The sequence below is a fragment of the Phyllobates terribilis genome, unplaced genomic scaffold, assembly GCF_046119375.1.
Source record: "Phyllobates terribilis strain yellow unplaced genomic scaffold, ASM4611937v1 Scaffold_3__8_contigs__length_932513732, whole genome shotgun sequence".
NCBI classification, from domain to species: domain Eukaryota; kingdom Metazoa; phylum Chordata; class Amphibia; order Anura; family Dendrobatidae; genus Phyllobates; species Phyllobates terribilis.
Window position 1 is genome coordinate 756,485,086 of NW_027362763.1, and position 12,470 is coordinate 756,497,555.

Here is a 12,470-nt window from a genome sequence, read left to right on the forward strand (position 1 = left end):
TAAACTTCTATAACACAGGTAATAAAATGTCCCTTTATCTCTGGCCAATTGATTAAAACTTGTGTTCACCTTTGAACGGCATGCTCGTAGTCACATAGTCACTCTCACCCAGATCTGTGTTAAGTCATCTGCTAGTTTCTTCTCCGATCTGACCTCACAGCCCCAAGGGGCCGCCTGCTTCATCAGGGTCTTCAGTGTAACATTAGTGGAGATGTACTAGACCTGTGTAGTTATTCCGCAGCATTTTCTATAATCCACTCTTATGCTAAACCAGTTTTGTTTTTTTAAACTTCTTGATTATGTAGTTGTCATTGTTTTTCTCTATTGGTATTTTTTTTCTTTTTTTTTTAAGTATGAGTCTCAGTTTTTCTAATGATTCCTGAGCACCACGGTCTTCTGTAAAAGCAGAGAACAATTGATTTTCTGGCCTTGCTTGGGATAAGCGAAGCATCCTATAATTAGTGGGTAGTCTGTAATTAGACGAGTTGGTTCAGTTAAGTTGTGTAACCTGATTGACCGCTTTCTTTTGCGGTCAAGTTGAAGATCGTAAATCATATAAAGTCTTATACACTGCTCAAAAAAATAAAGGGAACACTCAAATAACACATCCTAGATCTGAATGAATAAAATATTCTCATTGACTACTTTGTTCTGTACAAAGTTGAATGTGCTGACAACAAAATCACACAAAAATCATCAATGGAAATCAAATTTATTAACCAATGGAGGCCTGGATTTGGAGTCACCCCCAAAATTAAAGTGGAAAAACACACTACAGGCTGATCCAACTTTGATGTAATGTCCTTGAAACAAGTCAAAATGAGGCTCAGTATTGTGTGTGGCCTCCACGTGCCTGTATGACCTCCTTACAATGCCTGGGCATGCTCCTGATGAGATTGCGGATGGTCTCCTGTGGGATCTCCTCCCAGACCTGGACTAAAGCATCCGCCAACTCCTGGACAGTCTGTGGTGCAACATGACGTTGGTGGATGGAGCGAGACATGATGTCCCAGATGTGCTCAATTGGATTCAGGTCTGGGGAACGGTCTGGCCAGTCCATAGCTTCAATGCCTACATGTTGCAGGAACTGCTGACACACTCCAGCCACATGAGGTCTGGCATTTTTTTGCATTAGGAGGAACGCAGGGCCAACCGCACCAGCATATGGTCTCACAAGGGGTCTGAGGATCTCCTCTCGGTACCTAATGGCAGTCAGGCTACCTCTGGCGAGCACATGGAGGCCTGTGCGGCGCGCCAAACAAATGCCACCCCACACCATTACTGACCCACTGCCAAACCAGTCATGCTGAAGGATGTTGCAGGCAGCAGATGGCTCTCCACCGTGTCTCCAGACTGTCACGTCTGTCACGTGTTCAATGTGAACCTGCTTTCATCTGTGAATAGCACAGGGCGCCAGTGGCAACTTTGCCAATCCTGGTGTTCTGTGGCAAATGCCAAGCGTCCTGCACGGTGTTGGGCTGTGAGCACAACCCCCATCTGTGGACGTCGGGCCCTCATACCACCCTCATGGAGTCGGTTTCTAACCGTTTGTGCAGACACATGCACATTTGTGGCCTGCTGGAGATCATTTTGCAGGGCTCTGGCAGTGCTCCTCCTGTTCCTCCTTGCAAAAAGGTGGAGGTAGCAGTCCTGCTGCTGGGTTGTTGCCCTCCCTACGGCCTCCTCCACGTCTCCTGGTGTACTGGCCTGTCTCCTGCTAGTGCCTCCAGCCTCTGGACACTACACTGACAGACACAGCAAACCTTCTTGCCACAGCTCGCATTGATGTGCCATCCTTTATGAGCTGCACTACCTGAGCAATTTCTGTGGGTTGTAGAGTCCGTCTCATGCAACCACGAGTGTGAAAGCACAACCAACATTCAAAAGTGACCAAAGCATTGGTACTGAGATGTGGTCTGTGGTCCCCACCTGCAGAACCACTCCTTTATTGAATGTGTCTTGATAATTGCCAATAATTTCCATCTATTGTCTATTCCATTTGCACAACAACATGTGAAATTGATTGTCAATCAGTGTTGCTTCCTAAGTGGACAGTTTGATTTCACAGAAGTTTGATTTACTTATATTCTGTTTTAAGTGTTCCCTTTATTTTTTTGAGCAGTGTTTGTGTGTGGATAGATAGATAGATACACACATGGTCAAAATTGTTGGTACCCCTCGTTTAATGAAAGGAAAAACTCAAAATGGTCACAGAAATAACTTAAATCTGACAAAAGTAATAAGAAATTAAAAATCTATGAAAATGAACAAATGAAAGTCAGTGATTGCATTTCAACCTGCTTCCAAAGAATTTTTAAAAAAATTAAACTCGAGTACCTGGACAGAAATAATGGTACTCTTAACTAAATATTTTGTTGATCAACCTTTTGAGGCAATCACTGCAATCAAATGATTCCTGTAACTGTCAATGAGACATCTGCACCTCTCAACAGTTATTTTGGCCCACTCCTCATGAGCAAACTGCTCCAGTTGTCTCATGTTTGAAGGTTGCCTTTTCCAGATGGCATGTTTCAGCTCTTTCCAAAGATGCTCAATAGGATTTAGGTCAGGGCTCATAGAAGGCCACTTCAGAATAGTCCAATGTTTTCCTCTTAGCCATTCTTGGGTGTTTTTAGCTGTGTGTTTTGGGTTATTATCCTGTTGCAAGACCCATGACCTGCGACTGAGACCAAGCTTTCTGACACTGGGCAGCACATTTCTCTCTAGAATCCCTTGATAGTCTTGAGATTTCATTGTACCCTGCACAGATTCTAGACACCCTATGCCAGATGCAGCAAAGCAGCCCCAGAACATAAGAGCCTCCTCCATGTTTCACAGTAGGGACAGTGTTCTTTTCCTGATATGCTTCATTTTTCCATCTGTAAACATAGAGCTGATGTGCCTTGCCAAAAACTTCCATTTTTGTCTCATCTGTCCATAGGACATTCTCCCAGAAGCTTTGTGGCTTGTCAACATGTAGTTTGGCAAATTCCAGTCTGGCTTTTTTGATTTTTTTTTTCAACAATGGTGTTCTCCTTGGTCGTCTCCCATGAAGTCCACTTTGGATCAAACAACGACGGATGGTGCGATCTGACATTGATGTTCCTTGAGCTTGAAGTTCACCTTTAATCTCTTTAAAAGTTATCCTGGGCTCTTTTGTTACCATTCGTATTTTCCGTCTTTGATTTGTCATCAATTTTCCTCCTGTGGTCACGGCTAGGGATGTTGGCTACAGTCCCATGGATCTTAAATTTCTGAATAATATGTGCAACTGTAGTCACAGGAACATCAAGCAGCTTGGAGATGGTCTTATAACCTTTACCTTTAACATGCTTGACTATAATTTTCTTTCTTATCTCCTGAGACAACTCTTTCCTTTGCTTCCTCTGGTCCATGTTGAGTGTGGTACACACCATGTCACCAAACAGCATAGTGAGTATCTGTAGCCCTATATACAGGCCCACTGACTGATTACAAGATTGTAGACACCTGTGATGCTAATTAGTGGATACAACTTGATTTAACATGTCCCTTTTGTCACATCATTTTCAGGGGTACCATCATTTCTGCCCAGACCTATTTCATGAGTTTAATTTTTTTTTAAATTCTGTGGAAGCAGGGTTGAAGAGCAATGTCTGACTTTCATTTGTTCATTTCCATATATTATATATACACACGTGGTCAAAATTGTTGGTACCCCTCTTTTAATGAAAGAAAAACCCACAATGGTCACAGAAATAACTTGAATCTGACAAAGTAAAAACGACCACTATCACTGCAAAAAAACACAGCTCCTTTGTTGGAAAATTAAACAATGTGTGCGTTACAGAAAATGTCTACTCAAACCACTTATTTTTATTTTTTACTTCTGCAAAATTCTTGATTTGCTTTAATCTCTTAAATATAAAAAAAAGTACGGAGGTCAAAGCAAAATCAATAAAACAGTGGCGGAATTTTTTTTTTTTCCTCCCCGTTTTTCTAAACGTTATGGGAAAATGTAAAAATTCAACTCCTGCAAAAAAACACGCCCTTGTATGACTGTGGACAGAAAAATAAAAAGTGATATCGCTCTTACAAGAATGGGGGGTGGGAATGAAAAATGCAAAAAAGGTTGTTGCGTATGAGGGTCTTTCACACTGTGATTAGAAGTATATCCTGCGGTTGCATTACAGATGACTGCCATGAGTTTTTTTCCTATTGGGGATATGTGCACGCAACTTCTTTTTCAAAGCATTTGAAACCCATCTGAAAAATCACTCAGAAAACATTTCTTTGTATAAACGACTTTCTGTTCGTATGTCTTTTGAGCATCTTTCACCTCTTCAGATTTCCAAAGACATCAAACGGTTTAAAAAAAGTTAATTCTTCAGACTTCTTCTGCCTTATCCTTAACAATACAAAGCAATGGACAGCGTGAAAAGACTCTCTGTAGACGTCTGGGTTTCTTTTCAGCATTTTGCCAGCGTTTTTACTTCAAAACCCGCTAATCGGGTTCTTCATTGTTGCGTGGAGTTAAATATCTGGAAAACACCTGTCTAAAGGCACCCTAAAAAACAGGAAAATACTCATATATGAAGTTGGTATTCAAAAATGTCAGAAAAATTATCAGGAAATAACCTAAAAAAAATGAACCAGGGTTTCCTTAGTATTACACAGGTGATGGAATTATTATCAAGACATCAGAAATTACCACATGTTCTCTCACGCCTGTGCAATAATGAGATCCTAAAAACATATGATGTGTTGAGGGCCGTGAAGACTGGAGTTTGGGAAACACTTCTCTAGAAAATCCTTGCCGGTTTGCCCCCTATCTCTATAAAAGAAGTCTTTGGGTGTAGTCACACACATGACCATCAGTTCCATTCATCTGAGTAGACTTATTTTGGTGATGAGCACATGGGATTTCTTTCTAGCCCCATTCAGATGAATGGGACATAGAAATTTCTGCTGTCTGTAATTTTACCCTAATATTGCAAGCAGGGCTGTGGAGTCTGTATAAAATGGACCGACTCTGACTCCTAAAATATATAATTGATTGGTACAGTAGTAGTTCAATGCAGGGTATGCTGTAAATGCTTCCATAATAATTTGGGATAATTATGAGATGTCCTATAAGTGTCTCTTCTACTCCTGATCTAAAGATTTAAGCTTTTAGTTGAGATGAATCTGTGCTGCACTTTATGTACATGCTCAGTAGTGAGTCAGGGTTGTGGAGTTGGAGTCGGAAGTCGGGGAAATTGAGGAGTCTGAGTCTGTGGTTTGGCTTACCGACTCCACAGCCCTGATTGCAAGATGTCTTTCTGGATATAATTAATATATGTGATTCTGTGCAGCACAGAGCACGTTAGCTGGCACTGAGAAACCTAGTGGGCTGCGGAGGTATAATCACCATTGTCATTGAGACGTTGGTTGGGTTCATAATGTGTAACCTAAGTAGAGAATTGTACATTTATTGTTTATAGCCAAAACTTAAACATTTGCCAAAAATGTATGCGTTTCAGTAATTTTTTCCAGAAAAAAAAAAGTTTGATGGGTGGTAGCCACTATAGGAACCATTATACATCTCCATGGTCATCAGACAGCTCTCCTAGAGCCCAAAATTACAAATCTACCTAGATATGTATCTGTGTATTGGATAGGAGGGTGTAGCGTAAACCTGTATTGCATTTCATCTCTCAAGAAAACCGGGTGACAATTTCTGTGAACACTAATGGCAGAGATATTGGTTGGCAGCTTGGTTCTCCAAAGAACTGAACACCAAGGGTATGTGCACACTACATCTTATAGAGTCTGGCATACCAACTGAGTTTTCAAGCGTCTTTTGCTAAGTCTTTTTGGACGTCTTTCTCTGCTGCTGTGCTAAAGGCTCTTTTATCTTACATTCTACAGTGTAAAACAGTGACTACTTCCAAATGGAAGCTGCTTGAAGAGTGCATCGGTCACTTTTTAGCCACTTCACAGCATTCGAAGCCTGAAGCTGTTAAAAAAGTGACCAAAGATGGAACTGTATTGTGGTTTGTCCTGAAGAAGAGGTTGGATCACCTCGAAACACGTTGACGAATAAAACCGCATCTACACTCCATTCGGTTTTCTATTGTGTACCGCATCTCTGGCAGCGTAGTTTTACACCCACCTAATCTTCCAGCATTTTTGTCAAAGCAGACTTTTTAACAACTTGACATCACCGTAAAACAAGTAATGTTCTTAAATTGTTATATTGTTCTTTTATTTTCTTAAAATGGTTATCAGGGTCAGAAATACATGGCAAAGAAAAAAAAAAGTCAATTTTTTTTTCCTGAAGAAGAGTTGTCTGGTATTGCAGCTCCTCTTGGGTGAAAGGCGCCGAGCTGCAGTACCATACACAACCTGTAGGACGGATGTGTTTTTCTTTTTTTTATTTATTTATTTTTTAAATCATTGACATCCTCTTATTAATATGGTAAGACATGTACATCATATCCCTTATTTATACAAAATGTCAATACCCAAAATTCTTTTTCTTACACAGGGGGATTCTGGCCTAATACCCCGGATTTGTGAAGGACTATTCAGTAAGATTGCTGACGTTACCAGGAAGGGGGATGCCTCTTTTCGTACAGAAGTAAGGTAGGTGTATAATGTTTTAAAGACGCCACTTTCGAATGATGTGGCTTTACTGTATCACTGTATCTTTATTGTGAATTGTGTTTATCTGCATTAAAGCAGTTGTCCACTTTGCGCAGTCCTTTCATTAAAGGGGTATTCCCATCTCCAAGATCCTATCCCAATATCTAGTAGGTGTAATAATAATAATATTAGCAAATACCTCCAATTAGAAATGTAGTACTGTTTTTCTGATTCGCTATGTCTCTTTCCTGATGTGCAGCCATTGCAGGCCTTAGGTATCCATGGTTACGACCACTGATAAAGTGACAGTTAATTAGCTGCTAGTGGTCGTAACCCTGGATACCTAAGGTCCTGCAATGCCTGCACATGAGGTAAGTGGCATAGCGAATCAAAAATACTATACTGCATTTCTAATTGGAGGTATTTGCTAATATTATAATTATTACACCTACTACATATTGGGATAAGATCTTGGAGATGGGAATACCCCTTTAAGTGTTTCTATTCATAACATATAAAGGGCCCCCTGTTCATAATGAACATATAAAGGCAGCATAATCCTGGTGTCATGTTTCCTTTAAATTGTACATTATGTGCTATTTTCAGCTACCTAGAAATTTACAATGAAAGAGTAAGAGACCTGCTACGAAGAAAGTCGTCCAAAACCTTCAATTTACGTGTTCGAGAACATCCTAAAGAGGGTCCATATGTTGAAGGTACCAAACTCCGCTTTGTGCTATCACTCATTATATTATTGCAATTGTGTAAGTGATTTTCATTGTTGTATAGTTTTTATGTGAGCTCTGTAATCCTATTACTCATAATGGGGTTCTCTCAGAAGGAACATTCAAAGAAATGTTACTTCTATACCTGGAAAGATCTTTGAACAAATTATTAAACATGTATGTAAGTACCGTATTTTTCGGATTATGAGGCGCTCTTTTTTTCCCCCCAAATTTTAGGGGAAAATGGAGGGGCTTCTTATAATTCGAACTGTATAATCCAACCGCGCTTACTGATGTTGGTGGAGCGGTGCCCCAGGGTCGCTGCTGCCGGGAGTTTCTGCCTTCTGACAGAGGCTGGAGTCGGGAGATGGCTGCTGCCCCATGCTACGAGCCCCTTGCTTGTAGTAGTCGGTGTTCGGTGGTGCAGGGTGCTTCACCGACTTTTTGTAAAAGCCAGAGCCCCACACCTTCCATACTTTCCTATGCAGTGGTCTCTGGGAAAATGGCCACCGGAGGCGGCGCATGCGCAATTGAGATCTCCGGAGCCGAGATCTCAATCTGAGCATGCGTCACCTCCGGTGGCCATTTTTCCGGAGACCGCTGTATAAGAAAGTATGGAAGGTTCGGGCTCTGGCTTTTACAAAATGTCGGTGGAGTTCCCGCACCACTGAAAACAGACTACTACAAGCATTGGGCCCGCAGCCATCTTCAGACTCCTGCCTCTACCGGAAGGCAGAAGTTTCCTGGAGCAGCGATCTCCCGACTCCTGCCTCTGAACACCCTGTCCTGCCTCGACCCTGCCACCTCGGACCCCGCTCCACCAACGCCTAGACCTCCCAAGGTAAGCTGATTATAACGCGCACCAGTTTATAAAAAAAAAAAAAAAAAAAAAAAAAAAAAAAATGTTTTCCTATTCTCCTCCCCAAAATTTGGAGTGAGTTTTATAGACTGGTGCGTCTTATAATCTGCAAAATAAGGTACCTGGATAAGAATACAGCAATAAACCAGAGCCAACATGGGTTTGTAGCAAATAAGTCATGACAGACTAATCTACTTTCCTTCTAAGATGGAATCACTGACTGGGTGGATCAGGAAAATGCGATAGATATAGTGTTTCTCGACTAGAGCAAAGCATTTGATAAAGTATCTCATATTATTCTTATTGAAAAAATGACCAAGTTATGGGATTGACAAGGCTACGGTTAGGTGGATTCATAACTGGTTTAGTGATCGTACTCAGAGTGGTAATAAATGGTTGGACATCCAATTGGGAGAGTGTTTCAAGTGGGGTACCACAAGGCTCTGTCCTAGGCCCAAGTGGTGTTCAACATTTTTATAAATGATCTAGATAAAGGAACAGAAAGTAAACTAATCAAATTTGCAGACCATGCAAAGCTAGGAGGGATAGCTAACACTAGAGAAGACAGAGAAAGGATTCAGAAGGATCTAGATAAGCTTGAACAATGAGCAGTGACTAATTGAATGGTATTTAACAGGGAGAAATATAATATTTTACATCTGGATAAGAAAAACAAAATTTATATCTACCGATTATGAGTAATAGAGCTAGGTAGCAGGACGTGTGAAAAAGACTTGGGGTATGTGCCCACGATGCAGATTTTAAGCTGAAATTTCCTGAGCATTTTTTCCTCTCCCTGGCAGAAAAAACGCATGCATATTTTACATCTGTTTTTTCTGCCAGGGAGAACAGTTTTTAAGCGTTTTTACATGCGTTTATGCATGTGTTTTTTCAAGTGCTTTTCCAAGCAGTTTTGAGCATCACTTGGAAAAGGGCTTGACAGGTTATATAAATCCATGCAACTGGCATGGATTTATATTGTGTGACCGAGATTTCTGCTGAAAATACTGCACCTGTAGTTAAAAAAACGAAAGTAAAAAAATTATAAAGTAAAAAAATTTAGTCAGCTGATGCTCACACGACCATCACCTGACCGCTGACGTCAGCGGTCGCGTGACCATCAGCTGACTAAATGACGTCATTGCAGGTCCTGGCAGAACACTGCGGGCCGCCAAGGAGAGAGGATGCCGCCTGGGGCCGCTGGAGAGGTGTGTATGAATATATTTTTTTTAATTTTTACTTTATAATTCTTTTTTAACTTGCAGGTAACATGGTACCCGGATTGGAGGAGAGTCTCTCCTTCTCCAGACCCAGGTACCATCCGCGCATTTAACCCGAATAACATCCGCATGTGTAATGCCGCGGAAACGCATTAAATCCACTTCGTGGGCACACAGCCTGAGGTATACTAATAGATCACAGACTTCAGATGAGTCAACAGTGTGATGCAGCAGCAAAAAAGGCAAACACAGTTCAGGGATGTATTAAGAGAAGCATAAAGTCTAGATTATGTGAAGGAATTATACTCTTCTACTCCTCCTTGGTCAGACCTCATCTGGAATACTGTGTCCAGTTCTGGGCACCACATTTTAAAAAATAAATTGGAGCACGTTCACAGAAGAGCCACCAGGATGGTGAGCTGACTGCAAAGTATGTCTTACGAAGAATGGTTAAAGTATCTGGTTAGGTTTATCTTGCAAAAAAGCTAAGAGGAGACTTATTAGCTGTCTACAAATATTTGAAGGGATGTCATAGTGTAGAGGGATCATCCTTATTCTCATTTGCACATGGAAACAAGAGAAGCAATGGAATGAAACTGAAAAGGAGAAGATACAAATTAGATATTCGAGCAAAGTTTTTGACAGTGAGGGTGATCAATGAGTGAAACAAGCTGCCATGAGAGGTGGTGAGTTCTCCTTTGTAGCGCTGGCGTCCCTGCCCTCTGCTAGGCAGGGACGCTGCTCCCCTCACCGCTCTGCTCCGTGCCCGGCGTCCTCTCCCCGCTCTGCTGTCAGCGCGCGCTCCTTCCCGGCGTCCTCCTCCCGCTCTGCTCTCAGCGCGCGCTCCTTCCCGGCCCCTGTGCTTAGGGCGCGCGCGCGCGCGCTCCCCTCCTCTTAAAGGGGCCGCGCGCGCCGTCCTAAGGAGTCCCCGGCCAATGGCCGGAGGACTTCATCATATATAAGGCACCTCCTCCAAAATGGAGGTGCCCGAGCAATGTTGTTTGCACCTGTGTCTCACCTGTGCTTCAGCCCTCAGGTCCCGTTGCCAGTTACCTGCCAGTTACCTGCCAGTTTCCTGCCAGTTTCCTGCTAGTTACCTGCCTGATTCCTGCCTGAATACTTGTTACCTGTCTGCCAGTCTGAGGTCCGACGGTCTGCCTTACTACTCCTGTCAGTCTGTCTAAAGGACCAGCCTGCCCGCTCACCTGGGAGCGCATATCAGCTACCTGCCTGCTTGCCTGAGGTCCGACGGTCTGCCTTACTACTTCGGTCAGTCTGTCTATGGACCAGCTTGCCCGCTCACCTGGGAGCGCTTCTCCGTTATCTGCCTGCTTGCCAGCCCGGAGGCTCCGTTGTCACGTGCTGTGACCACCAGCTATCTCAGAGACTCTTGCCCGCTCACCTGGGAGCGCAACTCCGTTACCTGCCTGCTTGCCAGCCCGGAGGTCCCGTTGTCACGTGCGGTGACCACCAGCTATTCCAGAGACTCTTGCCCGCTCACCTGGGAGCGCTTCTCCGTTACCTACCTGCCTGCCAGCCCGGAGGTTCCGCCGTCACGTGCCGTGACCACCTGCTATTCCAGAGACTCTCGCTTGCTCACCTGGGAGCACACATCTACCATCTGCCTGCTAGCCTACCCGGAGGCTCTGCCATCACAGGTCGTACCTACCCCTTACCTAGAGACTGCCACCCGCTCCCTTACAAGGGCCGCCCCCTTGTATAGTAGCTCAGAGGTTCCGCCTCCCGGACCCGTTACAGTTTGCTCGGGCCATGGAACCCGGTGGCACCCAAGCTCCCTCGCTCTCGGACCTCTGTCTTGAACTGTCCCGTCAGAGGTCCCAACAGGAGGCCATCCTGGGTCACCTGCGGAATGTTAATACTCGCCTGAACACTCTGTCTGATCCACCAACAACCTCCGCCAGTGCCATATCTTGCAATCCGGCAGCTCCGCTGCCCACTAATACTATGGTATCCTACCCCGGACCCCGGCTTTCTGCACCTCCTCGCTTCGGAGGCGACCCCGTCCAGGCTCGGGGCTTCATAAATCAGTGCACCCTGCACTTTGAACTTTTGTCCCATCAGTTTAATTCCGACCGGGCCAAAATTGCCTTTATCATGTCCCATCTCACCGGGGAGGCCCTGGCCTGGCTAAATCCTCTATGGGAGAGAGGAGACCCCCTGGTGTCCAACTTGCCTGCTTTTCTCTCGGCTTTCCGGAAAGTCTTCGACGAACCCGGACGGAAGACCTCATCCGCATCCTCTCTGCTACGCCTCCGTCAGGAGGGTCTCACCGTGGGCCAATATGCCATACGGTTCCGCACCCTTGCCTCGGAGCTGGCCTGGGATAACGACGCTCTGGTATCCGTCTTCTGGGAGGGTCTGTCCGGTCGTATTAAAGATGAACTTGCTGGTCGGAACATTCCTACCTCTCTCGATGATCTAATAACCCTTGCCACCCGGATTGACCTACGGTTCCAGGAGCGTGCCAAAGAGGTCACCCGTGAGAGAAGGATTCCACGTTTAGCTCCTACTTTCCAGAAACCCGTCATTCCCTCCATCTCTCCCCAGGTACACTCTTCTGAGCCTATGCAGGTCGACCAGACCAAGATGGTCAAAACCCGTCAGGACTCACGCCGTGCCGAGGGGAGCTGCTTCTACTGTGGCAGTAAGGAGCACCGGATCCGTGCCTGCCCGGAGAGGTCGGGAAACGCCTGTGTCTAGGTTCGCTCAGAGAGGTCCACCTAGACAAGAATAAATCCTCTCCATCCCTGCTGTTGTCAGTTTCGATCATCTACGGGGAGAACCGTTATTTCGAACTAGCCCAACTTGACTCTGGAGCAGCCGGGAACCTTATTTCACAGTCCCTGGTTGAGAAATACCGCATCCCCACCAAACCTCTGGCTGTACCCTTGTCTGTCGCTGCCGTGGATGGGGGCCTCTTACCTCGCCCCATTCAACTCATCACCGAATCCATTACCCTGCAGGTGGGAATGCTGCATTCTGAAAGTATCTCCTTTCATGTTCTGCCTGGACTCTCTCACGCCCTCTTGCTAGGTCTGC

The 12,470-nt window shown here is 44.4% G+C and overlaps 1 protein-coding gene across 7 annotated transcripts in view; it reads left to right on the forward strand.

Annotated features, from left to right (window-relative positions):
* KIF16B (kinesin family member 16B) overlaps positions 1-12,470 on the forward strand; it is a 454,357-nt gene that overhangs the window by 75,579 nt on the left and 366,308 nt on the right. For all 7 annotated transcript variants that reach the window (XM_073672199.1, XM_073672197.1, XM_073672201.1 and 4 more), the window contains exons 5-6: positions 6,509-6,606; positions 7,213-7,322. In XM_073672199.1, coding sequence (XP_073528300.1) covers positions 6,509-6,606; positions 7,213-7,322 — 208 coding nt within the window. The remainder of the gene's footprint in view (positions 1-6,508; positions 6,607-7,212; positions 7,323-12,470) is intronic.